This window comes from Prionailurus viverrinus, chromosome E1 (genome assembly GCF_022837055.1).
Source record: "Prionailurus viverrinus isolate Anna chromosome E1, UM_Priviv_1.0, whole genome shotgun sequence".
In the NCBI taxonomy this organism is placed as follows: Eukaryota; Metazoa; Chordata; class Mammalia; order Carnivora; family Felidae; genus Prionailurus; species Prionailurus viverrinus.
This window is the reverse complement of record NC_062574.1, coordinates 810,413-835,559: the sequence shown is the minus strand read 5'-3', so window position 1 is coordinate 835,559 and position 25,147 is coordinate 810,413. Positions and strand designations below refer to the sequence as shown.

The 25,147-nt window shown below is 58.2% G+C and overlaps 1 protein-coding gene across 15 annotated transcripts in view; it reads right to left on the bottom strand.

Annotated features, from left to right (window-relative positions):
* The window catches only part of KIAA0753 (KIAA0753 ortholog), a 42,928-nt gene that overhangs the window by 14,390 nt on the left and 3,391 nt on the right, over window positions 1-25,147 (bottom strand). For 5 of the 15 annotated variants that reach the window (XR_007146666.1, XR_007146677.1, XM_047831734.1 and 2 more), the window contains exons 1-14: window positions 24,179-25,131; window positions 21,246-23,620; window positions 20,261-20,491; window positions 18,035-18,617; window positions 15,470-15,576; window positions 13,945-14,007; window positions 13,328-13,543; window positions 11,383-11,593; window positions 10,099-10,331; window positions 8,491-8,657; window positions 7,059-7,178; window positions 5,798-5,887; window positions 3,326-3,404; window positions 2,331-2,411 (exon numbers count right to left, since the gene is read on the bottom strand). Coding sequence is in view for 3 of the 15 variants with exons in the window: in XM_047831734.1 (XP_047687690.1) it covers window positions 2,331-2,411; window positions 3,326-3,404; window positions 5,798-5,887; window positions 7,059-7,178; window positions 8,491-8,657; window positions 10,099-10,331; window positions 11,383-11,593; window positions 13,328-13,543; window positions 13,945-14,007; window positions 15,470-15,576; window positions 18,035-18,617; window positions 20,261-20,272 (1,962 nt within the window). In the remaining 12 variants the exon portion in view is untranslated. Of the gene's footprint in view, window positions 1-2,330; window positions 2,412-3,325; window positions 3,405-5,797; window positions 5,888-7,058; window positions 7,179-8,490; window positions 8,658-10,098; window positions 10,332-11,382; window positions 11,594-13,327; window positions 14,008-15,469; window positions 15,577-18,034; window positions 18,618-20,260; window positions 20,492-21,245; window positions 23,621-23,738; window positions 23,806-24,116; window positions 25,132-25,147 lie in introns of those variants that run through there. The other 10 variants (XR_007146670.1, XR_007146672.1, XR_007146673.1 and 7 more) reach the window with 10 other exon arrangements.

Below are 25,147 nucleotides of genomic sequence, written 5' to 3'. Positions count from 1 at the left end.
GCCGGTGTCTCGCGTGTCCTGTCCCGGAACACGGACCTACACGGATCTATTCCCTTCTGGCTCAACGCTCCCGTGACAGGTTCGCGACAGGTTCGCGACACCACGAGGGTCCTCATCCTGCGCCACGGGCCTGGGAGAGCTTGCCTGGCGCCTCCCGCCCTGCGTGCGCGCCCCAGTAGGTGGAGCGCCGCTGCGTGCGCGCCCTTGACTCTCATGTGCGGCTGGAACATAGAAGGTCGGCCGGAAGTGATAGCGTCGGACCCTGGACGGGACACTTCCGGGGCTGCGGACCCTGGCTCGACCCACAGGACGCGTATGCACCGTGGTCGAGCCCCCTGCGCCTCCCTCTCACCCTCGTCCGCCCTGCGGAAACACACGTCCGGCCTCAGAGCTAGCAGGGTGGGGCGCGCACGTGTGCCCGGGCGCGCACGTGTGCCCGGGGACATGCGGGGAACAGTTCCCGCCAGGGAACCTGAAAACCTTCCAACAGATCACAGGGGGAAATGTATCAACGGCCAATAAAGACAGAAGGAAATGCCCAACCTTAAAATTATGTACAATCAGGTGAGTAATCAATACAATAAAATTACAAAAACTCTAGAGAAAACAAACCCAGGAACTCAGGTCTCCTTAATGGAGATGCGTTTGCACATGTAGCCCTTTTCCTCTGTAAGGACCGTGAATCAAGGATACCGTGTGTGTGGGGGCACCCGGGTGGCTCGTCAGACTCTTGATTTGAGTTCAGGTCTTGATCTCACGGTTCGTGACTTTGAGCCTCGCGTCGGGCTCCGTGTCTCCCTCTTTGTCTCTCCCCCTTCCCTGCTCATGCTGTCTCTCTCAAAAATAAACATCAAAACAAAAATTAAGAAGAAGAAAAAAGAATACCGCGTGCCCTCAAAAATGATAAGGACGCTGACTGTGCCCTGATGTGGAGGCACCGCCCCAAGGTGAAGAAGCCAGGTACAGAACGGCATACGGTGCTCGTTAGCTGGGTGGTCTAACCTCTTACACTTCTGCCGAAGCGTGTGAATCTTTAGGCAAGTGCATTTCAACTTCTGATTGGGAAACAAAAAACAAAGAACAACTTGTGCATTCTGGAAAGACCCACTCCGGGCGCTCAGTGGGTGACCAGAGCGGCAGCAGACGGACGCGCGACGCCAGCGCCTCCGCGAGCTCTTTCCTGGTGTCGGAGGTGGTCGCGTCCACCAGGAAACCCGTCGGGGTTGTATTTCACTGGCGGGTGCCACCGGTGAGGGTCTTCTCCGCTCTAGGATGGGCCTTCGGACGGTTCGTGTCGCGGGCCCCACGGGTTCTCTACGACTTAACACGGAAAACGAGACTTCCTGCGGCGTCGCGCCAGCTTCGATGAGGTTTCCTGCTCGTTCTGCCCCGTCATTTACACACACAGACTCCCGGGTGCCGCGGGGGGCGGTCTGCGTGGCGCCGACGTCTAACCCCGAGCACAACCACCCCGCGTGGCTCTAACGGCCACGTCACGCCCACAGAGCAATTCTCAAGCGCCAGGCCGGCCCGCTTGCCACGCGCGGACTCGCCGACAGCGCGGGGGGTCACTCGGGACACCTCCCGGGTCAGGCGTTCTACCGGGAAGGGAGCGGCACGTGGAGGCCACGCTGCATGAGGCACGGCCGGTGGGCGCGAGCTAAACGCAGGGCTTCCTCTTCCGCTCGGCGCAGCCTGACCTCACACGCGCCTCCGTCACCAAACGCCGGGGCGGTAAACGACGGTTGTGAAGATCGGGCGGCGGCGGCGCGGCAGGGAGGCCCCCGCCCGGCCCCCAGAGCACACCTGCCGTGCCCTCGTCGGCCCCGAGCACGCGCGGCGCGCCCAGGCCCACACGGACTCGGCGGACCGGCCGGCGGCGCCCACCTGACGGCCCGAGCCCAGGCAGGGCAGGAACGGTCCCGCGAACGCGGGACACAAGTCCCCCGGAGGACCGCACGACCCCAAGACGTGCTTCTGTCTGTTCGAACGGTACCTCCTTCTCCCCGGCCGGCTCTTCCCCGAGCTAGGCCAGACCCCGGTCGTTATCAGGCGCTCGACACGCGCTCACCTGACAGCGCGCGCCGGGCCCTCCACACAGAGACCACACCACGCCCGAGCAGAGCTGGGCTGGATGGGAGGGCAAGAGGCGGCCAGCGCCCGGCCGTGGCGTGTCCTCCGGGAGAGGACGGGGCCACGGACAGAGCCCCGTGGCTGCAGAGGCTGCCATGAGCACCAGGGGGGCCTGACGAGTCAGAGGAAAACCGACGTCCTGAGTAGGATCTGCCAGTGCGGTGACACCCCCACCGTGGCCACACCGGTGCACGCACCTCATCCGTAGGCCGGGCTGTCGCCGTGTCTGCCGGCGGCCGGTCCTTCGGCACCTCCGCTTCCAGAGAAGAGTTGACTCTCTGTTAAGACAGACAGGCACGTTTGTGATTACACAAGTCTGCGGCCCGTGTCTGTACAGATGAACTGTGACAGGAACCTCTGCGTGGACCTGCTCATCAGCTTCGGCTACATCAGGCTCCCCAGCAATTCCAGGCACTGTGTCCTCATGAAAATAAACACCACGTGTGGATCCTGGTTCTCTGTCCCTTTTCTTCCCTCAACTTTAGAAACGCGTCTCCGCTCCAGTCTCCCCAACGATGAAACGGGGAGATGGGACGACAGGCTCACTAAGAACACTCCCAGTCCTGCACCCCAGAGACTTCCAGGGCTCCCAGCCCCGCACCCCGGAGATTTCTGAGGACGCCAATAATAATTACACATTTCTTAAACCAGAGGCACAGAACTCCGGGGCCTGTTCAGGGACCCAGAACATCATTCGTTCTGTGTAAGATCACGGCAGTGTCCGTGGGCTCGTCTGTTCACACGGACGGCACCGTTTCCACGGCCGGCAGGTCTGAGGGGCCACCTCCTCCTCAGGAGAGGGCAGCGTGTGCACAGACGCGGTCCCAACATCCCCGCCCTCGGGAACCAGCCAATCATTCCAAAGCACTGAGGCGAGAGTTCCCAGGACTTCTGCGGAAGCAGGTAACCGAACACCAGAGTCACCAACGGATCCATTTGATTAAGAACGCAAACTGTCGCCCAAACTCGTTCCCCAAACTAGAAGCTCCCCTTTCTCAAAGGTGGGCCTTTGTCTGTCTTCCCCTGGTCTGTCCCTCACAGACACCAAAGACCCATCAGTGGCGGCAGTGGATGGCACACACCCGCACGGGCCTGCACGTCTGCGCGGCACCGCGGCCCCCAGCCGCCTCCGAAGCGACCCCCCGTTATTCCAGCACTTCCAAGCACGAGCAAACGAGACGCGCTGGATTACCTGGGCCTTGACCAGGAGAGGCTTCAGACGCTCCAGAACCGCCTTCTCTACCTTGTCTGCTAACTGGGCAGCAGAGTCACTGGGTCGAGACAAAATCAAAAATTAAAATCAAAAGCAGAAGATACCCTATTTTGTGCATTTACGTATTACCCCGGGTGGAGGAAATGAAACGATTATAAAACCAAAGTGCTTCTCCAATCGTGAAGGCCACGCAGAGTCCCCGGGGGCCTCCCACAGTCGGCCGGCGGTCTGAGGCCCGAGACTGCGTTTCCAACAAGCCCCCAGGTGGCGCGACGCGGCTGGTCCTGGACCCGCCCTGAGGACACTTCTTCACCTCTGAAGACGTACGTTGGGCTCTCGGTCCGTTTTAAAAAATAACGGCTGCCTTTAAACAACCGAAGAGGACAGAACATGGAAGAAATCAAGCTAATCCTGCTCGGTCTCCAAACCCCACAATCGCGGAGTCAGACCTAAGCCCCCAGAGACAAGGAGAAGATGGAAAACAGGACAGAAGTGATGAGGAACCGAGCTGAGCCGAGAAAGCCGAGAGCACGCAAACCCCCGCGTGCCCCGCTGACCACACGGGTGCAGGGCTGGCAGGACAGGCACGGGGGGCCTGCGGGGCTGCGAGGCGAGTCCAGGATGGCTGAGAGGCAGGACCCGGGGGCCCTTCCCTGCCCGGCACAACTCACACCTGCCCGGTTCTGCCTCGGGACGTCTGGGGGCCCCTCCTCTGCACGAGCAGCCGCCAAACAGGGTGTAGGGGCAGGTGCCCTCCCGGAGAGAGGGGGCCCCGCAGGCCACTGGGCGCTCCGGGAACACCAGGTCTCGCCCTCTGGGGTCTTCTCTGCACACGCTCATCTCTGACCCGCCCTCAGGAAAGGCCCGAAGACCGACATGAGGGTCCCTGGCGAGCAGTCCGCCGACGCGCCCCACGGAGTAGAGCTCGGCCGGGACGGCACCACAAGGGCAGGTCTCCGCGAGGAAACCAGCACACTGAGCGGCGCCTCATCTCACACGGGAACTCGGTCAGGATAGATGGCGGATGGGAAAATACGGCTCAGACTGCAGAGCAGTTGGAAGAAGACGCAGACGAACATCTCGGGGGCCCTAGCGTTGGAGGGGACCCCTGAGACCAGACACAGAACGAGCTTAAGTGAAAAATAAAAAAGTGGGAGATTGGTCTTATCAAACCTTGACACTTCTTCCTCAACAAGATACCGCTAGGAAGCACACTCGCCACCACGCCCCAGCTGCCTGACTCGCCCCTGACCTTGCCCCTGACCTCCTGGGACACAGGCCCGGACCCACCGTCTTACACCAGCAGCTCTAACCCTGGTTTGCGCTCGCTTCTCAGATCTCAGGACCGCACAGCGTCCGTCAGGGATACGTCCGTAGGGACAGACGTCAGGGTGGAGGCGATGAAAGGTGAACAGGGTCGGGACGGCATTCGCTCTGGGGAGGAGGGGGTGGCCGAGGAGGGCGCGTGGGGACGGTCCGTGACGGCCTGTTCCTGGCTGGAGCCGCTGTCCACGCACATTTACCATGTGTGACCGCTCGAGGGACAAGCGGGCACGGTGGGCTGCAGTCTGGCCATCTGGCCGGGAGAGGGTGGGTAGGAGTCCTAACGCCCCTCCCCGCCGGAGACAGTCCCATCACAGAGGCTGCGTAGGGACATCACAGAGGCTGCGTAGGGACGTACAGCCGCAGGGCCCGAGAGTGTCAGCAGGAGAATGAGCCCCTTCCAACCCTAAGGCCCCATGACTTCACTACCGATGGGGCCTCTTTCGAGCGGGAGGGACAAGCGTCCGTCCTGATGGGTGGCAGGATGCACTGTCCCAAGAGAACCCCGCTCGTCTGACCTCGGGGCGAAGTGCCGTCCGTCACGGCAGCAGAGTACCAACCTCCTCTACAAACCTCAAGAGCCCGCTTGGGCGACTTGTCTGCGCAGGGTGGACACCAGAACGCCGTGTCTGTGCACTCAGCCACGTGAGCTGGACACGCGCGTCAACCTCCTCCCGCCGAGTGCAGGGCCCCCTGGGCCAGACAGACGCAGGCCGGCCCCTCAGGCGGCTCCCCTAAACTGCCACTTTTGCTCAGTATCAAACTCCACACGAGAGAGATACTCTAAGCAAAAACACCGTGTAAGGACACACGGGCAGGCCCACGCAGTCCGGGGCGCAGGCACACAGACCGGCCAGGGCAGGCGAGCGCCCACCGCTCCTCAGGCGCGAACGCCACCCGTTCCTGCGGTCTGGGGTTCAGTCCCGCCTGCGGTCGTCCCGCTAGAGCCCACGTGGAGCCAAGCGAGCCCAGCGGACGGGGCGGAAGGCCACCCGACGGTCCCTGGCCCGGGCGGCTTCTCAGGAGCAGACAGCCCGTCGGCACATCCACACGGGAAGCGTGAGCACCCTAATGGCCACAGGAGGGGGCGGGCTGGACCGTGGCTTTCCGCACCGGAGGCAAGCTCACCTCTGCCTGTGCGCGCCGTCCGCGCCCGCGGCTTTCACCTCCTCCAGCTCCTTCAGTGTTTTGTGAGCTTCAGCGTCAAGCCAGGCGAGTCTGGAGAACGGCAAACAGAGTGAGACCCACCCACCCGGACCTGCAGGCCGCCATCGCCACGGACAGGCACCCTGCGGGTGACACCGCTACCTGCAGAGAGCTCCCCGCGCGGTGCTGTGCACAGCGACACTAACACTTGGAGGCCCTCTGGTCCGTGGGGACGGTGCCCCGGACCACCCACGGCTATCCTCAAGAAACTGAGCCCTCGCCATGCTTAGGATTTCCTATCCGACCAAGTGACCCTGCTGCTGTGTCTTCGAGTTCAGACAGAGAGGCCCCCCCCCACCGCCCTCCGGAGGGCACGGTCATAGCCGAGTCACATGAAACCAGAAAGGCAGAACAGACCCCGAACAGATTCGGGGGACGGGGGGCGGAAGGGCTTCAAACCTGCCAGTCAGGGTACGTGGACAGCATCCAAGTGCTTAATGGCCCACATTCATTTTTGCTTTCCCATAACACAGGAGCGATCTCAGCCACGCAAACAGAGCCCTGTCGTCACTGAGCCCCTCCAGAATGTTCTCACCTCACCCCCCACTCAAGTCCATCCCCGGGTCCACGAAGCCCAAGCCTCTGCAGCAGGGAGCGGCCGGCCCCCTCCAGCCCTCACCCTCCCGTTCTGCCTCAGACCACAGACATGCCCATCCATGACTGTACATCACGGGGCTGGGATCGTTTTGCCCCGTTTCTAGAAGTGTTCACAGAGTGCACCGCTGTACCACAGACAGAACAGGAACTGGTGGACCACTGATGCACACACAACGTTTGAGTGAACGAAAGAAAAAGGATTGAGGGGCGCCTGGGGGCCTCAGTCGGTTGAGCATCTGACCTCGGCTCAGGTCATGATCTCACGTCTGTGAGTTCGAGCCCCACGTCGGGCTCTGCGCTGACAGCTCGGAGCCCGGAGCCTGCTTCGGATTCTGTGTCTCTCTCTCTGCCTCTCCCCCCGCTCACAGTCTCTCTCTCAAGATAAAGACGTGAAAAAAAATTATTAAAAGAAAATAAGGGGTGAAAGGGAGGCTCGCTGTCTACCCTCTACACTTGGACAGGGAAGTCGGGGGTTACGCGTTCTATAACCGGCTTTGCGCGCGTGCGCACGCACACACACACGCACACACACACACACACACGAAAGAAGAGTTCACTCAAAGATTTGGAAAACAGCGGCACAAACCTCATGGCTTCGTGTGCAACAGCACCTGTCAACGCACTGGCCTCCTGAGCCTCTTCCTGCTGGACAGACCGCTCCCTGGCGGCATCTCTGGGGCCGGGCCTCACCTTCAGCCAGGCGGCACTATAAAACACGGGAGAGTCACGCCCTGGGGACCCCTCCCGGGACAGCCAGCCCCGAGGACACGGATGCAAGCAGGGGCCGGGGCTGGAGGAGGAGGGAGCCGCCCCGGGATCCAGGCTCAGTGCCCACGGAGACGCTTTCCTCCGCCCCCCCCCCCCCCCACGCCACCGCGTGTCGAGTGGAAGAGAGCTAGGGGTGAGCGTCAACAAAGCCCCGCTAGAACCCAGATTTAATGTGACCCAATTACTTTCCACAGTGCAGAGTGGCCCTCTCCCACGGGCCCGACCCAGCACCGTGACCCACCGCCTTCCCCGCGCTCCGCACACACCCAGGTCTCTCTGGTCTGCGGCATAAACTTCCACCGACTGACATGTTTTTGAGCTTCCACGTGAATTCGCGGCTTTGTGCCAGGACACACACAAAAGTACGGAACTTCGAGCAGAGGGATAAACGCAGCAAAGCCCGCAGTGACATCAGGACGCCTGACTTGAGACCCCGCTCTACTACAGAAGGCACCGGACCCTCTCCGCGCTGCCGCGTCAACTTGAAAACGAGGGCGTATGGGCACGTGTGTCATCCACACGACACCGCGGGAGTCTCCAGGTGGGCCCATCCGCCAGGCTTTTTCCCCGTCACCTGCCGGCCTCCAGAAGGGTGGGCCCTCCTCCCCACATCCCTGCTCCACCACGCTTCCAGCAACTTCCGTCCCACGGGAAACAAACGCCGCTCTGTCCCGATCGATAGTCTCCCTCGGAGACTACTTCCACCTGACCGGACCCCGCTGCCCGGGAGGGCCCGCCTCCCCCCAGCCCTGCGATGGCGCCTCGCCCCTGCGTGCAGTGGATGAGGGGACGGCGGTAACATCCATATCACCCTCACGTCCCCTGCAGTCAGTGAGATCCGTACAGTTTTATGAGTCAGCATCTTGTCTTAGAGTCAGAATTATTTCTAAACATTCACTCATTCGGCAAAGGTTTAGTGATAGCCCCCCAAGGACAGTGAGGGGTCAGGCCCCGCGCCAGCTGTGGGAGGCGCACGGCTCCTGGCCTCAGGTCACTGAATCCACCGCGTGGAGACAGGTGGGGGCGCGCCTGCGACCCCCCCACGGGACCACACGCCCACGGCGGGTCAGGGCGGCCCGCTCACCCACAGCCACGGAGGAGAGAGGAACCGTCATCCTCTAGACACAAAGCGCTCGCGTGTTTCTCACCCAGCTAAGCTTTTCTTCCTCACGGGAACCACGGCGGCCGCTTCACCAGCTCTACGGCGCTAGGTCACCCTTGACCCAAGGAGGGAGAGCGCGATCACGTACCATTTGGGGGACGCTGGTGGGGACGTGGGGTTTGGAGGCACCCAGGGTGCCCTGAGGTCCCTCACTGGCTGCTGGCTCCTTTTCAGCCTGGATGACACGGTCGTGCGCTGCAGTCTGCTTTTGCCGCGGCCTTGGGGCGGCCGACGGTCCTCAGCTCTGAGGGGTCCCTGTAGGAGAGAAACATGAACCCTGAAGCCAAACGCGTATCAAAGAGGCTCGTTTTAACCTCTGGCTAACGGGAGCTTCGGGCGTCCCCACGCTGCACCAGACCCCTGACTGGAAAGCGCTGTGGCAAATTTGGGGGCGGGTGCGCGTCACACTGAACCCCCCGGGTGGGGGCGGGGGTTTACAGGTGGAGCCCCTGGATTTGCCACCTTTTAATATGTGTGTGTGTAACATACACGTATGTGTGCGTATATGTGCATGTGTGTGCGTGTACAGATGGAGTCCCTGGATTTGCTGCCTTTGTGTATGCGTGGATGTGTGTATAGCATACGTGCGTGTACATACGTGTTGCACATGTGCATAATATGCATGCGTGTGCGTGCATGTACATGTGTGTCAGTCTAATATACACGCACGTATATGTATGCCATATAATAAACATACGTACCGTGTGTGTATAACATACACGTGTGTATTACGTGTGCATGATATACACGTGAGTTATGCGTGTGCGCATGTGTACAATATACACGTATGTATGTGTGTATATATATGTGAGTGCGTATATATGTTTATGTTTACGTTTTTCTCTAATTAAACAAACACAAAGAAGAGATCATCCGCATGGTATTCTTGGTGAAGACCCTTAACCTCTGAGTCTTAGGTGTCTCATCCATAAAATGGGAGCTGCTTTCCCGTGTTTCCAGGAGGCTGGACGGGCCGCTGTAGAAGCAGCAGAAGGCGCTCTCCAGGCTACGGCGCCGGCTGCCCTCGGGCAGGCTGGGTCCTGACCTCCCAGCGACTGCCCTCCCCACCCCAGGACTGTGTGGAAAGGAGCGAGACCTGGCCCAAGCCAGGGTCTATCAGTCACCGTGCCTGGGGCCACCTGACCACACGCAGGGCAGGGTGGCTGTGGAAGCCCGCGCTCGCCCATCCAGTGGCAGGGACCACATGAGGGGTGGCTAGGCGGGAAGGCGGTCTTCCGGCTGGTTCGGCCACACTGTAAACAGAAGCTTAAAACGTAACGTAGCCTCAAGCCAGCTGGCTCCCAAAGACCTGCCGGAAAGCACTGACCCTTGGACGCCTCTTCATACCGAGTGGTTAGTATTTATCGATATTTATCTTCAGCAGGAACCAAACCTCAAGCCCCCCCAATTTCACACTTCCAAAGCAGAAGCAGAAAAAACTGCATGTTAAAGTAGCCTGCCCAGTCAAGACCTCGGAATCAAATTCGTTCCGACCTCTCCAAACCAGGACGAGAGAGAACGTCTGGTGGTCACAGCAACATTAAAAACTGTTATCTTTTTTTTAAAAAAAATAAGGAAAAACTATTGGGAGCCGAGCAAAGTCAGCTCAGCCCGGATGGTGGGCTCAGGGGCTCGGGCGGCACCGCCGACCAGCCCGTGACCGTGGCCGCGCAGCCAAGGGAGGGAGCGTCCCTACCTGCGGCGGCCCCACCGGTGCCTCCTTCTTCCTGGGCGGTATGCTCCCCGCCCCGGGCCTCCAGGCCGCTGCTCCCGCTCTCGCCACGGCCACGGGCTCTGCCGGGAGGCTCGCGCTGTGGTCCGGAGCAGGAGGGGCCCCTTCCGGACGGATGTCCGCGCCCCTCACACCAAGCCCGTTCCCGTTCGCGGACCGCTGGGTCGCTGCAGGTGCTGCCCCAGGCTGACACTTATCTGCAGGGACAATTCAGAAGGACAAACGGACGTGCTACTCAAGTTGGTGACAAGCGAGCGTCCCCTCAGACGAACTCCAGACCTCCAGCCCGGACACACAGAGGCGTTTTGCTGCCAAGACCACTCCTCGCCCTTGACTCCCACGCGGACCCACACGGGGAGGCACCGAGGCCCACCTCCCACGCGCGCTCCTTCCTGTGGCTATAATAATGCCGGCTCCTGACCGACCCCTTCTTTGTCCTCGATCACCCCACCTGGCTACCAAGTGTGGTTTTGCTAAAATGTAAATATTTAACTGTCACCTCTCAAAACTTTCACTGGCTCCTAATTTGACATGACACACACATGACATTCAACTTGTGAGGAGAAAAGAAATAAAACCATCTACATTCAGGGCGCCTGGGAGGGTCGGTTGGTTAAGCATCCAACTCTCGATTTTGGCTCAGGTCATGACCTCACAGTTTGGGAGTTCGAGCCCCAGGCTGTCAGCGCAGAGCCTCCTTGGGAATTCTCTCTTTCCCTCTCTTTCTGCCCCTCCCCTGCTCACTCTCTTTTTCTAAATAAATAAATACATACATACATACATACATACATAAACCGTACGTACATACATACATGCATATGTAATAAGTTTCACTTAAATTTAAAAAGAGGGGAGAGCACCTGGCTGGCTCAGTCGGTGGAGCATGCGACTCTTGATCTCAGGGTCTTGAGTTCAAGCCCCACATTGGTAGTGGAACTTACTTAAAATTAAAAAATTTACGGGGCGACTGGGTGGCTCAGTCGGTTAAGCAACCAACTCTTGATTTCAGCTCAGGTCACCATTTCACAGTTTGTACCTCCCTCCAACGGGGGACCCTCCTCCATGGGGACCCTCCCTCCAATGGAGCACCCTCCACAATGGGGGACCCTCCTCCACGGGGGACCCTCCCTCCCCTGTGGGGGATCCTCCAGCTTCCCACCCGAGGATGCGGCTGGCTTGCTACTGGCTTTGGGGGTTCAAGTGCACCTGCTGTGGACCAGACACGCACAAACATTTCAGGACACATACCAGCAAGAAGCCTGTTTGCCCTGGAAGGTTGTCGCGCGTCCTGCAGAAGTATCTCCTTTGCTAGGAGGGGTCTCCTCTCGCCTTTTGGCGAAGAACTCCGCCATCTCTCCAAGGCCCTGTGGCCACCAACGGGAAACCTGGTCTGAACTTCCGGGAAACATTTCTTCACCTTTTTTGGTGACAGTTTCTTTTCCAGGAGGGACTCCAAAGCCTGCCGCGAAACCAGTGTTCTCTTAGTGTGTCTCACAAAAGTCTGACTGCTGACCACAAAACTAAAAGCGAGGTCTCCGGATAAACGTGCCGTTAAACGGCCAACTCTCATGGTCGTCCAATTGTTGTTTAACTTAATCTGAAAACTTTTTTACTGAGGACATCTGTCTAATCAGAAGGATTCTGCGCGTTCTTTTACACGTTTAGTTCGCTAAAACCAACGGCAAAAAGATGAAGAATGTGACCACTTTTAAAGGCAACCAAATCTTAAAAATAAGGATCACCACATTTTAGAAACTAACCATAGTCTTCAGAACATAACGCTTTACAAGCATTTTAATTCTCAATAAACATCTCATACACTCCAACAGTATTTTCAGCGTGCAAACGAACCGCATTTTATATACGTTTCCATCAACTACTCCACATGCCCAGCGACCTCGGTCACTCACCCACCCCAGAGGGAGGACGCCTGTGCCCCCTTCCTAAAAGAGACGCACACTCTCCTGAGTGCCCCCACCCATCGCCCGGTCTGGACGCATCGGGCACAAGTGAGCATGGCAGGGAGACGTCCTCCGGGTGGCAGCGGGCCGTGGGACGGCACGGCTCCTCAACGAGACAGAAGGAACGTCCTGCACTACCGAGGATTTCCAAAGTCGGAGTGGGCGGACATCGGGTTTAGGAAAGGTTAGGTTCCGGTACCCCTGCAAAGTCGGGGAAAGCACCGGGTAGCCCCTTGAGGCCCTTTCCAGAATTGTAAACACGTGTCCTCCGAGCAGATCAGCGTGGCCAACAAATGCTTCTAGTGGGCAGAGCACCCGTGGCCTGCCACGCCGTCCACAGGTCTGAGCCATCCCAGAGCGAGCTCTCCCTACACCACCTGCAAACCACACGCGCCGTGCCGGCTGCCACAACGGTCAGGGCAGAGGGGCCACGAGGGCCACCGAGGGCGTCACCCACCCGGAACTCCCCCTCCAGCGCCCCCTCCCTCCCAGGTCACACTGACACGGAGCTCGCCTTCCGTCTGTGGGCGGACGTGCGGGGCAGTGAGATCCCGCTGGCATCTCGGTGACCTGTCACCAGGACACAGCGCTCCGGAAACCCCTGCAGCCCACGGGCCGCGTCAGGGACGGGTGGCAGGCTCACGTGGTGGCACTCGGCAAGCTTCCGAGGGCCACGAGGACGAAGGCACTGTCACCAGCAACAACGCAAGACCCTACCCCATCCTGACTCGCACCTGCCGGCTGTGGTTTCCAGAGGTCTCCAGCCACAAGCCTCGAAGCTGCGCGCTCATAGACAAGCATCTCTTCTTGCCCCAAATCAACCTTTCTTGCCAATTTCCTCTTGCCCGCTAGCTGCCTGCTGGTGCCCTCCTCCAAGCACTGGCAGAAGACTGCTGTACTCTCCCCTTTCCTGTGCCAGTAAAATTCTTTCCCGGATGGTGTGGTCAGGGAATGGAGCGTTCCGGTTAATCAACGGACCCGGTTAACGGTCGCTGTGTGTTCTATACCGAGCCGCCCGTTCTCAAACAAGTGAAATGCAACTTTACAGACCAGACTGTAAAAGCCACAAAATAAAAACGAAGGGCTGCCCCCGTCCTCCGCAAGGCTTCACCGCTAGGCGGCCGGTCTGTCTGGTCGTCTCTGTGAATCCCAACGAAACCGGGCGATGGAAAACATTGCTTCCCTCAGACGCAAAGCACTCTGAACAAAACCTGGAGTCCGCTTCGTCATACCTCGATCTGCCGCAGGATGTCTATGACCACCTCGGACACAGAGGAGTCGGCGTCCAGCTTGGCGGAGCAGAGCGAGAGCTGGCGAATGAGGCCGCCCAGCTCCCTGCACCGGGCAGGGAGGGGCCGCTCCCCGCGGTCGGCGAACTGGGTCACAAACACCTGCAGGGCCCGGATGGCGCTTCGGTGGGCAGCCGCCAGCCGGGACATCGCCCACGACTGGCGAGGGGGGACAGATGGGAAGTTATTTCGAAACTCAGAACTTGTCAACATTAACCCACCCTCACCGACATTGACGGCCTGTCTTCCTTCTACAGACAACTGTTTCTGTTGTGAAACTTCTTCACGGTAAAGGGGATTAAAACGTTGAAACCTTCCCTCGTGGCAAAGGATCTTTTCCTTCCTATTGTCAGTTTCTTACACCAGCAGCAACAACAGCAACAAAAATCTATTTTCAGACTCTGTTCCTTGGAAGGCGACCCCGAATTCAGAATATTTACTCTGCTCGGCCCTCACTAAGGCTCTGCAAGCGAGCGCAGGGCACCCCTACACGGTACCCGCCAAACACCGGAGATGCACTTACAAGGAATAAAGGTCAACCACACCACTCCGCAGCCTACCTTCTCGGTATGTTTAATCTTACGTGGACTCAATTTATCCAATTCTTCCTGGATTTCTTTCACCTGTTTCATAAAGGGGGAGAAGTGAAAACTCAGTATCTTTCCACACGACTTTTTGGTAAAAGAGGACAGAGCATGTCTTGTCCAACTACGACCACTGTTTAAATCACGGCACTTGAATTCACACAAGGCTCTTCACTCACGTACCTGGAGCAGCGCCCCGGCTCGGAGCCCCAGGTGGTGAACACGGCACAGTGCCCACCTTCCACCCCAGGTCCCCGGCATCGCGGGAACATAACGTGAAGGAGCGAAGGCGGAGGCGGCCCTGGAAAGGGGGGAGGGCCACGCCAGAGCACGGGGTCCACCCTGTGCCTCAGAGAGCTCCCACAGGGTCAGATGCGTGTTCCGGAACAATCTCTATGGCGGCAGTGTGGGTTCAGGACTGAAACCAAACCCCAGAAGAATGCAGAGCAAAATCAGACTAGGGCACTTCCTTTCAATGAAAACATCCAGTTTCTGGTTCAAGCAATAAAGCCAACATGGGATTTAAGTGACTGGAAATGCAGTAAACGTGGATTAAAGAGTGAGGCACCAAAGTTAAAACAGACATTTAAGGGGCGCCTGGGTGGCTCAGTCCGTCAAGCGTCTGACTTCGGTTCAGGTCATGATCTCAACGTTCGTGGGTTCAAGCCCCACGTTGGGCTCTGTGCTGACAGCTCAGAGTCTGGAGCCTGCTTCCGATTCTGTCTCCCTCTCTCTCTGTTCCCTCTGCCACTCGTGCCCTGTCTCTCAAAAATAAATAAATGTTATGGGGCGCCCGGGTGGCTCAGTTGGTTACAACATAGAACTTCGGCTCAGGTCATGATCTCGCGGTTTGTGGGTTCGAGCCCCGCGTTGGGCTCTGGGCTGACAGCTCGGAGCCTGGTGCCTGCTTCGGGTTCTGGGTCTCCTTGTCTCTGCCCCTGCCCCACTTGTACCCTGTCTCTCTCTCAAAAATAAATAAACATTTACAAAAACAACAACAACAGATGTTTAAAAACAATCTAGCTGCAACATAAAGAACATGACTGTCTGTTTATCGCCACGAAAGGCATCCCGAGACCCTCGACACGGCCCCCATTCCTCACCACTGGGTAAAGACAACCAGTGTTTACTGTTACTGCGTGTGCAGTGCGTCACAGACACGAGATTTCCTCTCGGGCTGCGGCTTGTAGCTGGGACGGGGGCTCCAGGGTACCTGACCGGCCTGTGTCCGCAGAAATACGTGCCGTACAAGCACTGTTTTCCGGGGAAAGGACTCAGGGCTTTTACTGGATTCCCAAGAACCTATGACCCCAAAAAGCCAAAAACCGCTAAAGAGTTGGGCCGTATGCACGTAATACACAAACGTAAAGAAAGGCAGGTGGCAAAAGGAAAAGGAGTCATATGTCCGCACGTCCAGGAGATCCGGCCTCACAAACGACCCAGTGTGCTAGCGCTCCAGAGACGGTGGGGCCCTGGCGGCCGGCGCCCCCACCCTCCGCACCTGCTGCTGCAGGGAGTACAGCATCCGGGCACAGCGCACGGCCTGTTCCTGCCTCCTGACGCGGGCTCGCTGCTCCTCATCCGGTTCCAAAGCTTCTTCCGTTCTATCTGCAAACATCGTTTCCCCGAAAGTGGATTACTCACTACAGATGGAAACTTATAAAATTTTCAATTATTCCCAAAGATGATACAGTTGGAGACCTCTGCTTTTATTTAAAAAAAAAAAAAAAAAAAATGGGGCTCCCATAAAACACTTTTCACCGGCCAAGAAACGAGGACCGTGCGGGCGTGTGCGTAGCTCACGCACGGAAGAGGCGTGAAGGCCTCACAGGCCCTCCACGCGGAAAGGACCGCAACCAGACCCCAGTGGACAGTCTACGCCACCGTGAAGCGTCACTTACCGCTTTAAAATTCTTCCTATCGAGCCAAAACCTGTAATGCTTTCTAATTTCTCAAAAATCCTTTATCGGCTTATTTTTATGCTTGACAAGATTCCTTTGACACTTTCTCATCCTGAATCTAAAAGAGACATCTTTGCACCGACACAGTAAGGCTGCTGGGCTGCCCACAGCCTTCACACGCTGCTCACCGAGCACACCCTGGTCCACCGGGCACTCCACGTCCTCCAAACACGGGCTCAAAGACTCTGCTTCTGGAAGATTCCGAGGGGCATGCAGGCATCCCTTCCTCTAGACGCGGTTCCCAAATACGTTCATCCAAAACCAGCTCTTCCACAAACTCCAGCACACAAAGCCGGAAAAGCAACGTTTTCCTCGTCCAAGTGTAGTTTATAAACTCAAGTATTCAACACTTACTCACCAAAAAGCCAAATGATGAAAAACGTTCATTTTGAAAAAAGCAAAACTCTGAAATCGGGAGTTGTAGATACAGACGCTGTCTCCCGGGAGCCCGGGAGCCAGACCGCTTGGGTCTCGTGTGGGCTCACAGCACGGGCACCGTGGACGTAGGGGACGGCATCCGGCTCAGGCAGGGGGGGGGGGGGGGGGGGTGGGGGGGGTTAACGGAACAGCCGGTGTCCGGCCACACCTGGGAAGCACAGCCAGGCGCGTCACAGCCCCTGGAGGGACCCGAGGACGGGGCGAGCTGCTCCCAGTCCGCAAGCAAGTGCACACACCTGATTCAAGTACGCACTGTAGGTTTTTGTACCTATTTGCTGTCGATTGTGGTGATGTTGTTGCTATAGTTTAGAAGGTATGGGGCGCCTGGGGGCTCAGTCAGTTGAGCGTCCGACTTTGGCTCAGGTCATGATCTCACAGCTCTGGAGTTTGAGCCGTGTCGAGCTCTGTGCTGGCAGCTCAGAGCCTGGAGCCTGATTTGGATTCTGTGTCTCCCTCTCTTTCTGCCCCCCTCACCCACTCATGCTCTGTTTCTGTCTCTCTCTCTCTCAAAAATAAATAAACGCTAAAAAAAAAACAAAAACAAAAACAAAAACAAGGTACGGACTTGCGACAACCTGAAATGTTGAACTAAAAAACAAATGAGCAAACACCCGACTCAGCCCCTCCCCAGGGCTTGGGGAGCTCTCTCTAGTGCCCGCGTCAGGCCGTATCATCAGAGCAGGGCCCTGTGGCTCTGTCCCCCAACAGCCCGGACTCCACCAGAGCCCCGAGCAGCAGGAGCGCTGTCGAGCTGGTGCAAGGGTGTCTGAACCGCGCCCGGTACCACGCTCTTCACGGAGACCGCAGGGGGGTGTCCCTTCTGGCCCAGGACAGGCAGGAACTCTTTTCCCCACGCAACTGTGTTTTGTCTCAGACCCTGTAAATTCTGCAGCTGTTACTCCCCCGCGTCCCCCACCGTTAGCTGGCCCCACGGAAGGTCAGAAACAAGCATCACTTTTCCTGGCCACAACCTCCTCAGCGACGTATCTCTGTCCTAGCGCATCCAATCACAGCTGGTTTTGTAAGAGGCACCTTGCCCCCCTCCTGACGCGCGCACAAGACGTGCACGGAGTCACCTGCAAGGCCCAGGGCCACAGCGGACCCCGAGCGGATCCCAGCACCGGCTCCTCGAGCCCCTGCAGTCAGAGCAGCTAGCACAGCCCTAGCCCTCGCGCCCCAGGCAAACGCGGGGCGAAAAGAACGCTGAACAGCTGTGGAACCGGTCTGTGACGCCCACGCGCCCTCCCTTGTGCCCGGTGGTCAGCGGTCAGACGTCCCACACGCCCCAGCCCCGGCACTGTCACGTTAAAAGACTTTGTGGAAATACACACACATCACGCTCCTTGTTCAACAGAGCACAAACAATTTTGCCAGAAGGGCTTCTGGATGAAGAAGGGTCGCCTGCATCCAGGAGCCGGAGGACCGCGGGTGGGGGGGTCGGGGGGGTCACCTGCAGGGGCGAATGGCCGGGAGCAGGGGCCAGGCCGGGGCAAGGTCGCCAGGAAGAAAGCCCTCCCGCGCGTGCGGTCAAAGTCCGCGTGCCTTGTCACCGGTGCTCAGGCTCCTGGGGGCGGGGGTCCCGAGGGAGTGTGTGTGTGCTACCCCCCCCCCCCCCCCCCCCCCCGCTCTCAGCCTCCCATCCAAGTGACGAGCCCTGTTGCTCTCACCTCTTTTAATTACTTCTTCCATCCTACGGACGCAAGTGGTCAGCTCCTCCTGGAGTCTCTGCACCCCCAGCAGGCCCCGCGGGCCACCTGTCCTGGTGTGCGGCTGGGGCCCCGGCTCCAGGGCAGGGGGCTGCCCCGGCTGAGGGGTACACAGGTGAACCTTCGCACCCGAGCAGGAAGCTCCCTGCCCGCACGTCTCGTGGCTGCAGTGACACATTTCCCGGCTCCTTGCCTCCTTCCTCTGTTCCCTGTGCTCAGGCACCTTGTGCTCGGGGTGTCCCCACCTCTGAGAGGTTTGGGGCTCGCTTCTGAGACGCTGCTGTCTCACGTGCTGTTCGAACTGCCTGCGCCTCACATCCCTCTTGGCCAGGTGGACGGCATAGCTGAGCCTCTCCTCGGAGATGACGGAGAAGGAGGCCGAGCCGCTCACGTCAGGCCCGGCTCTGAGGCCCGGATCCCCGCCACGGTAGGACTCGCCGGACGAGTGCGTCAGTTTCTCGATTCTGATCGCGTCGGGGCAGGAATAGCGCGCGGCCAAGTTACTGGAATGTGCAGGAACACTCCTGTTAAACTGCAGCTGGTTCTTAAAAAAAAGGCAAACAGAGGCGGGAGCGCGTGAGAACACACTGCACCACGTGGGAGGGTGTGCTCTCCCCACCCGAGCGTCCCTGTTGAGACGCATTCTCCTTGTGCGTGGACAGAAGCGGCCACTCTCGCATGCCCCCGGCTCCCCCGTGTCCCCACCGCTGCCCGGCAGCACGCGGGATCCTCCTCCGAAAGGCAAAGCCCCACACGGCGGCCGGAGAGCCCCTCGTGCCCTGGTCTCTGCCTCGCCTCCAAGCGCCAGGTTCCGGGAGAGGCGCCGCCGTCCATGCTGAGCCTGGCTGACGCCGCTGTGGACGCCCAGCCGCCCACCTGCTGGCCGCGCCACCCCACCCTGCACCTCAGCGCACCTGGTCCCCATGGTCCCCGCACGCCTCCTACGCGGGCTTCAGTTTTGGTCAGTTTTAATCCTGACACAAGTGAGTTTTGTTTTGTCTTTCCCTTAATGAACACGGGCACTTCCGTAGCCTACTGTTTTCGTTATTTTCCATGGCTGCGCTTTCCAAACTCCCATGAATGGCCTTTTCATGCTCAGCTGAGCTGTAACCCTATTAACCATTTACACGGTTCTCATTTTTCCACCAACGGACACATTACTTCCATTAATATCGCCACGCATTTATTTTCCCTCATTTTAAAGCATTTCCTACGACGAAACACCTGTTCTGGGATTACCGAGTCAAGGGGAACAAATGATTTCACAACCACAGGCCCCATGCAGCAAACGGCCCCGAGGGTCTGTGCACACTCCATGATGCCTTTAATCTGGGGACGGCCTCTGGGCTCTCGTAAGAAGGTGCACACGTGTGATCACGTGACAAAGAGTCACTTTCAGATAAACCCCCCCATAGGGGTGCCTGGGTGGCTCAGTCGGTTAGCGTCCAACTTCGGCTCAGGTCACGGTCTCCCAGTTCGTGGGTTCGAGCCCCGCGTCGGGCTCTGTGCTGACAGCTCGGAGCCCGGAGCCTGCTTCGGATTCTGGGTCTCCCTCTCTCTCTGAACCTCCCCTGTGCGCGTACTCTTTCTCTCTCTCTAAGAGAAATAAATACTAAAAAAATTTTTTTAAACACCATAACCAAAATCAAAGAGCTGAAAACTTAGAAGTATTTATAAATACAAAGTGTCCCCTATATCAACACGTGTCTAAAAGGGAGGTGAAAAAAGATCACAACAGCAGGAAACGGGAAACACAGGAGCAGACCAACTATACACAAAGATACAAACACGACACTGTAACATAGGAAAAGTTGGTCAATCTCATAAAAATACAAATTGAAAACACACTGAACCAGCAGCCGACCGCAACAAGGGAGAGGGGAGGCCGTGCTGTGGCAGGTAGAGCTGTAGGCAGGGCCCAGCCCCGGGGACAGGCCCACAGGCGCTCCCCCCCCCCCACCCCCCCGCAGCCACCACACTGGTGACAGGGGGTCCCCCGCCCGGCCCCGGGGACAGGTCCACAGGCGTTCCCCCCCCCCCCACCCCCCCGCAGCCACCACACTGGTGACAGGGGGTCCCCGCCCGGCCCCGGGGACAGGTCCACAGGCGCTCCCCCCTCCACCCCCCCGCAGCCACCACACTGGTGACAGGGGGTCCCTGCTGGTAACTGCAAAGTGCAGAACCCACCTGCAGGTCCATGTAGGAGAGCGGCCGAGTCAACTGGGAGCACTTGGAAGAAGGAAGAAAGAGTGAGCCTCCGTGTGCACCCCTCTCTAAACGCCAGCAGGCGGTGCTGAGACACCCTGCTCCGTGCAAAAGGCCGGTGCACAAAGACGGTCCGTGACGGCTACCCTTCGAGCGGGGAACGGATCTCTCATGACAAGATACACGTGCGTCTGATCACTTGTGCCAAGAAACCTAGGAACGGAACGTCAGAGACTGACTTGGTCAGGTACGTGCGTGGGGTGTGGGAGGGCGGGACGGAGGAGGTGCGGGAGGGGATCACACTCTCCGACGCCTTCTGGCGTCGGCACACGGGGGGCCCCGCTAACGTGTCACATGGAGCAGACAGGGAGGCAGGAAGGGAAGGAACAAAATCCGTAAGAATAAAGGAAAACCCTGAAAATGAATACTAACAGAAACCCGTGCACCAAACTGAATTTGTAATGAGTAACATAACCACACGGAGTGAGGGGTAAGAAAAATAAACCTGAGTAGCTAGGTTATGCAGCCTCGGGTTAAAACAATGCTGAGCTCTTGAGGGCGGGGCTCTGCCTGGGGAGGTACAGATGAGATTGCGGCAGTGAAATCCCTGCACGTTCTGAGACCGAGCAGACACGACATGTGGATAACTGGGGTTGATGACAGGAGTCACAAACGGGAGGTGCCGGGCTGCCACGGACAGCGTGCGCGTGAGCTGGCCCGGGCTCGGGGGCGGGGGAGGCGGGGTGCACCGCCCGTGTCGATCTCCACGCAGAAGTGCACAGGCACACGGGTACGGACGCCTGTCCCCACTTCTGTCCTCCAGGACGGCCTCGCACGAGAGCCCCCGGGAATCAGTGTGCCTACTCAGTACCCACATGTGAGTTCTAACTTCCATTCTCCACCAGAGGGAGGAGGATGGCCAATTCCGGGGCTGGGACAGGGGAAAAACATGCTGGCCCCGGAATACCTTTTTATACCAAATGCGGCCACAGATCGACAGAGACGTGTGAAGGGGCAGCGGAGTCAGCCTGGAGGGGCTCCCACTTGGCCAGGTCGGGGCCCTTCTCAGTACCCTCCCGGACACGGCCAGGCTCGATGAATCTGCTCTGATACCAAGAGGTCAGTCACCATGTAGCAACCGTCAGGGTAAAAAGTACCAATGAAGGCTGAACTAGGAGATCAGTCTAGGGGTGAAAGGGGTGAACAAGGTCTCAAAGTCAGACACCGCCGACTGCGGAAGGTGAACGGGCCAGCGACTTTACAGGGGAAGCCTGGCGGGTGCCACCGTCACCCTCATCCCGGGGCTGGAGTGAACACTGCCGGGTGGGGGACTGACGAGGTCGACACGCGTACCTCCCAACGGGACACACGAGGACTCAGCATCACATTGGGGTTTTCCTGCCACGGGTGTATAACCCGAAGGTCACTAGAAAGGTCGGGCAAACCCAAACGGATGGAAAGTCGCCAAATAACTGGCTTGCATTTGTCAAGAATGTTGATGTTGTGAAATACAAAGTCTCAGAAACTGTTCAGACCCGAGGAGCTAAGCAAACATGATGAGTCCCGCAGCTCGGTGACCCTGGTTCCTTTCACTGTAAAGGACATCATTGGGCCAACTCACAAAACCTCAGGACGGCCTGAACATCACATGGCCACACTGTCCTCACGTGTGCGTCCTGATTTCCATCACCACGTTATGACTACGTAAGAGAAGTGAGTCCTTGTCTTCAGGAAATACACACCAAGTCCTTAGTGGTAAAAAGGTACCGCGGCTGCCACTCGTACTTTGCCAGTTTAGAAAATGCGTGTGCATGCGCGTGTGGATGTGTATGTGCGTATGTGTGAGCAGGTGTGCATGTATGTGTGTGCCTGCAACACGCGTGTGTAGAGAGGGAGAGACCGAGAACGGAGGGAGGGAGGGAGGGAGGGAGGGAAAACGTAACAGAAGTGTTAGCATGTGGGGAATCCGGGAGTAGGAGCGGGGCACCCAGGAATTCTGGGTACGGCCGCTGTAACTTTCCTGGGTGAAAACCACACGGAGCAGTTACGCCACGCTCACCAGAACGGCCCTAATGAACACAAACACCGCCGGGCTGGCAAAGGGGCCAGGGTGCCCATCGCCGCCGGTAGGGACGGGAAGCGGCACAGCCCAGGAGAAAGGTCCGCTGGTTTGTTAGAAAACTAAACACACCCCTGCCTTGTGACCCGGCGATCTCACTCCCGGGCATTTACACAACAGAAACGCAAACATGTTTACAAACGTGTACAAGAATGTCCACGGCAGCTCCACCTGTAAAGACCCACACGAGAGGTTGGCTTGTTACAAAGCAACAGACCACGACCCACGTAAGGACAGAGAGAGGGTCACACCCACTGAAAGAAGCCTTACGTCAAAGAGTAGGCGCGATATGGTTCTACTTAGAATGGGCAAAATTAACCCACGGTGGAAAGAACCAGAATGGCTGCCTGCGAAGGGTAGGAAGGGGCGTGAGAGAACTTTCTGGAGCCATGGAAAAGATCTCTATCTTGACAGAGGCACGAGTGACACCTGTGTACACGTTGGTCTAAACTCAGCAAACGTGACAAGATGTGTACATTCTGAGGTATCCAACTCAGACCTAAAGTTTGCATCGAGGGAAAGCGGAAATTCCGAGAGTAAGTTCCAAGGGTCAGTTCTGGAGGGCGACTCCGCACGGCGCCGGGTCTGCAGCTCACGCTGTGCATTTCAGAACGTGCGACGCGCCGGTGAGTGGATTGCGGAGGACAGACTGGAGAACAGACACGCAAGGAAACTAGTGGACAGTAACGGAACTCGGGCGTTCCCTGTAGAACTCGGCTTTGCTGTGTGAAGATTTTCCTAAGTTCGCTGTCGGAGGGAAACGTATTTCGGTAGCGACCAGGTGAAGCCGGACGGTAACTGGTTATTAAGTGATGTTACGGAATCGCCTTTGTCCATTTTCTTAGGTGTGATAGTGCGTAAGCAAGAGTGCTCTAAAACACTTAGCAGTGGAGTGTGCTGACGGCCGCAGCTGGCTTTGAAACGGCTCCCCAAACACCGGAGGGCAGAACAGCACACGCCGCTCAAAGTGTCGGATCTCGAAGGTGGTTTAAAAGGCGTTGGCCGTCTTTTTCTTGCAGCTTCTGTTCCAAACGCGTCGCGCTAAAAACCTGAAGACAAGACGACAGAAGTACCTGGGTCTGGCGCTGGCTGCTCACTCCTCCCGTCCAGTGGGACGCCAGGCTAGATGAGCACGGCGGGGAGCCGACCTGCCCCGGCCCGTTCCGTCAGAGGGCGGAGCGCTGGCGAGAGCCCACCTACGGGCATCGGTCATCGGTCATCGCCTGCAACGGGAGGAGGCTGCTTTCAGACCAAGGGCGATCAAACACCGGAAGGAGGGGACACCATGCCACCCTCAGAGGACAGTACTCTAGAGGAGGCCCGCAGCAGCCTCGCGCTGACCAGCGGGTGCTCCGGGAAGGTACCGGCCAGGGTCCTCCACAAAAGCGTCTTCCCTTTTGGAATCCTCCTTTCCAAGAGAACGGGGGACACCGTGTGAGTGGCTACCCGTCGAGCCCAAACCTCAAGGGCCACCAGTGAGGCGTTACTCCAGAAACGGCTCTGCCACGGGAACCAGGCAGCCTTCTGCTCAGTCTGCGTGAGCAAACCCTAGCCACTCGGCGAAGGGCGGCGTGCTCACTCCCTGGGCTAGCTCGGCAGGGCAGAGCCGACCGGCTCCGGGTGAGGCCTCGGGGTCAGAACACCGAGATCCCTGCCAGCATCTGCCACTGAGTAGTGGAAGGGCCCCCAGACCTGCAACCCCACACCCCCCACACGCACCCCGTGAGCTGGCAGCCCGGAAAGCGTTTTGTCAGGATTTGTAGGGACGTGGCCGCGCTCACCCCGCTGTCTCGGACCGCCTCCTCAGACGCCGATCACGCCTGCCTCGTGGCGTGCCGACCACACACCGGTCTCTGTTATTGACCTACTTCAAGGCCAGGCCCCAGCCTTCCAGCTATGCCAACTTCCCGGGGGGCCGGGCCCGGTCCTGCTGCTCTGAGATTCCCCACGATACAGGGTTTTGAGCAGAGCAGATAATTGAGCTCAACGTCTGTTGAATTAAGCTGATTTTCCACAAACCGATTCATTTTAGACGTACTGGTGTGTTTGTGCTCTCAAAGAATCCTACAGCAAATCAATTGGGAAATCCAGGTTTAAAAAAAAAAAATCCCTAATTTAAGCTTTTGAGTAAACCCAAGGTCTGTAGACTGGATTTGCTTCAAGACAGATACACGTGTAGGAACAGAAGGGCAGCTGTTCAAGATTCCCTGTTCCCACAGCTGCAGAGACGAGAGCGACAACGAAGACGGGAGGGCACGGGGGTGAGGCAGTCCCGCTGGCTTTTGTCACCACGGTCACCACAGTCCAGGGCAGCCGCCGCAGAACGGAGGAGCCCGCAGAGCTGGGGCCGGGGCCCCTGCGAGTTCTATGTGGCCGACACTTTCCCCAGAAGCCAAAGGCCTAGGACTCAGGGCTGCACTACGGAAACACTAGGTGACCACCCCCCCCCCCCCCGCCCCGGCCCCCCGTTGCAGGATACCTCGAGTGACTGACACACACACACACACACACACACACACACGTACACAGAGTCCAGTGACACCCACCCCACTGTTCCCCTATACACATTACTGGGACGCCCCTCTCTCTGCAACCTGTCCCTTCCCCACTGCTCCAGGACACCTCCTAACTTGTCACCCGATAGACCCAGGAAGCCTCCACAAAGCATCTGTCCCAGATCCCCAAGACACCCCTACGGCCTGCGCCTCCATCTACAACCCAGGACCAACCTCCCCCAGCCTGTCCCCTCC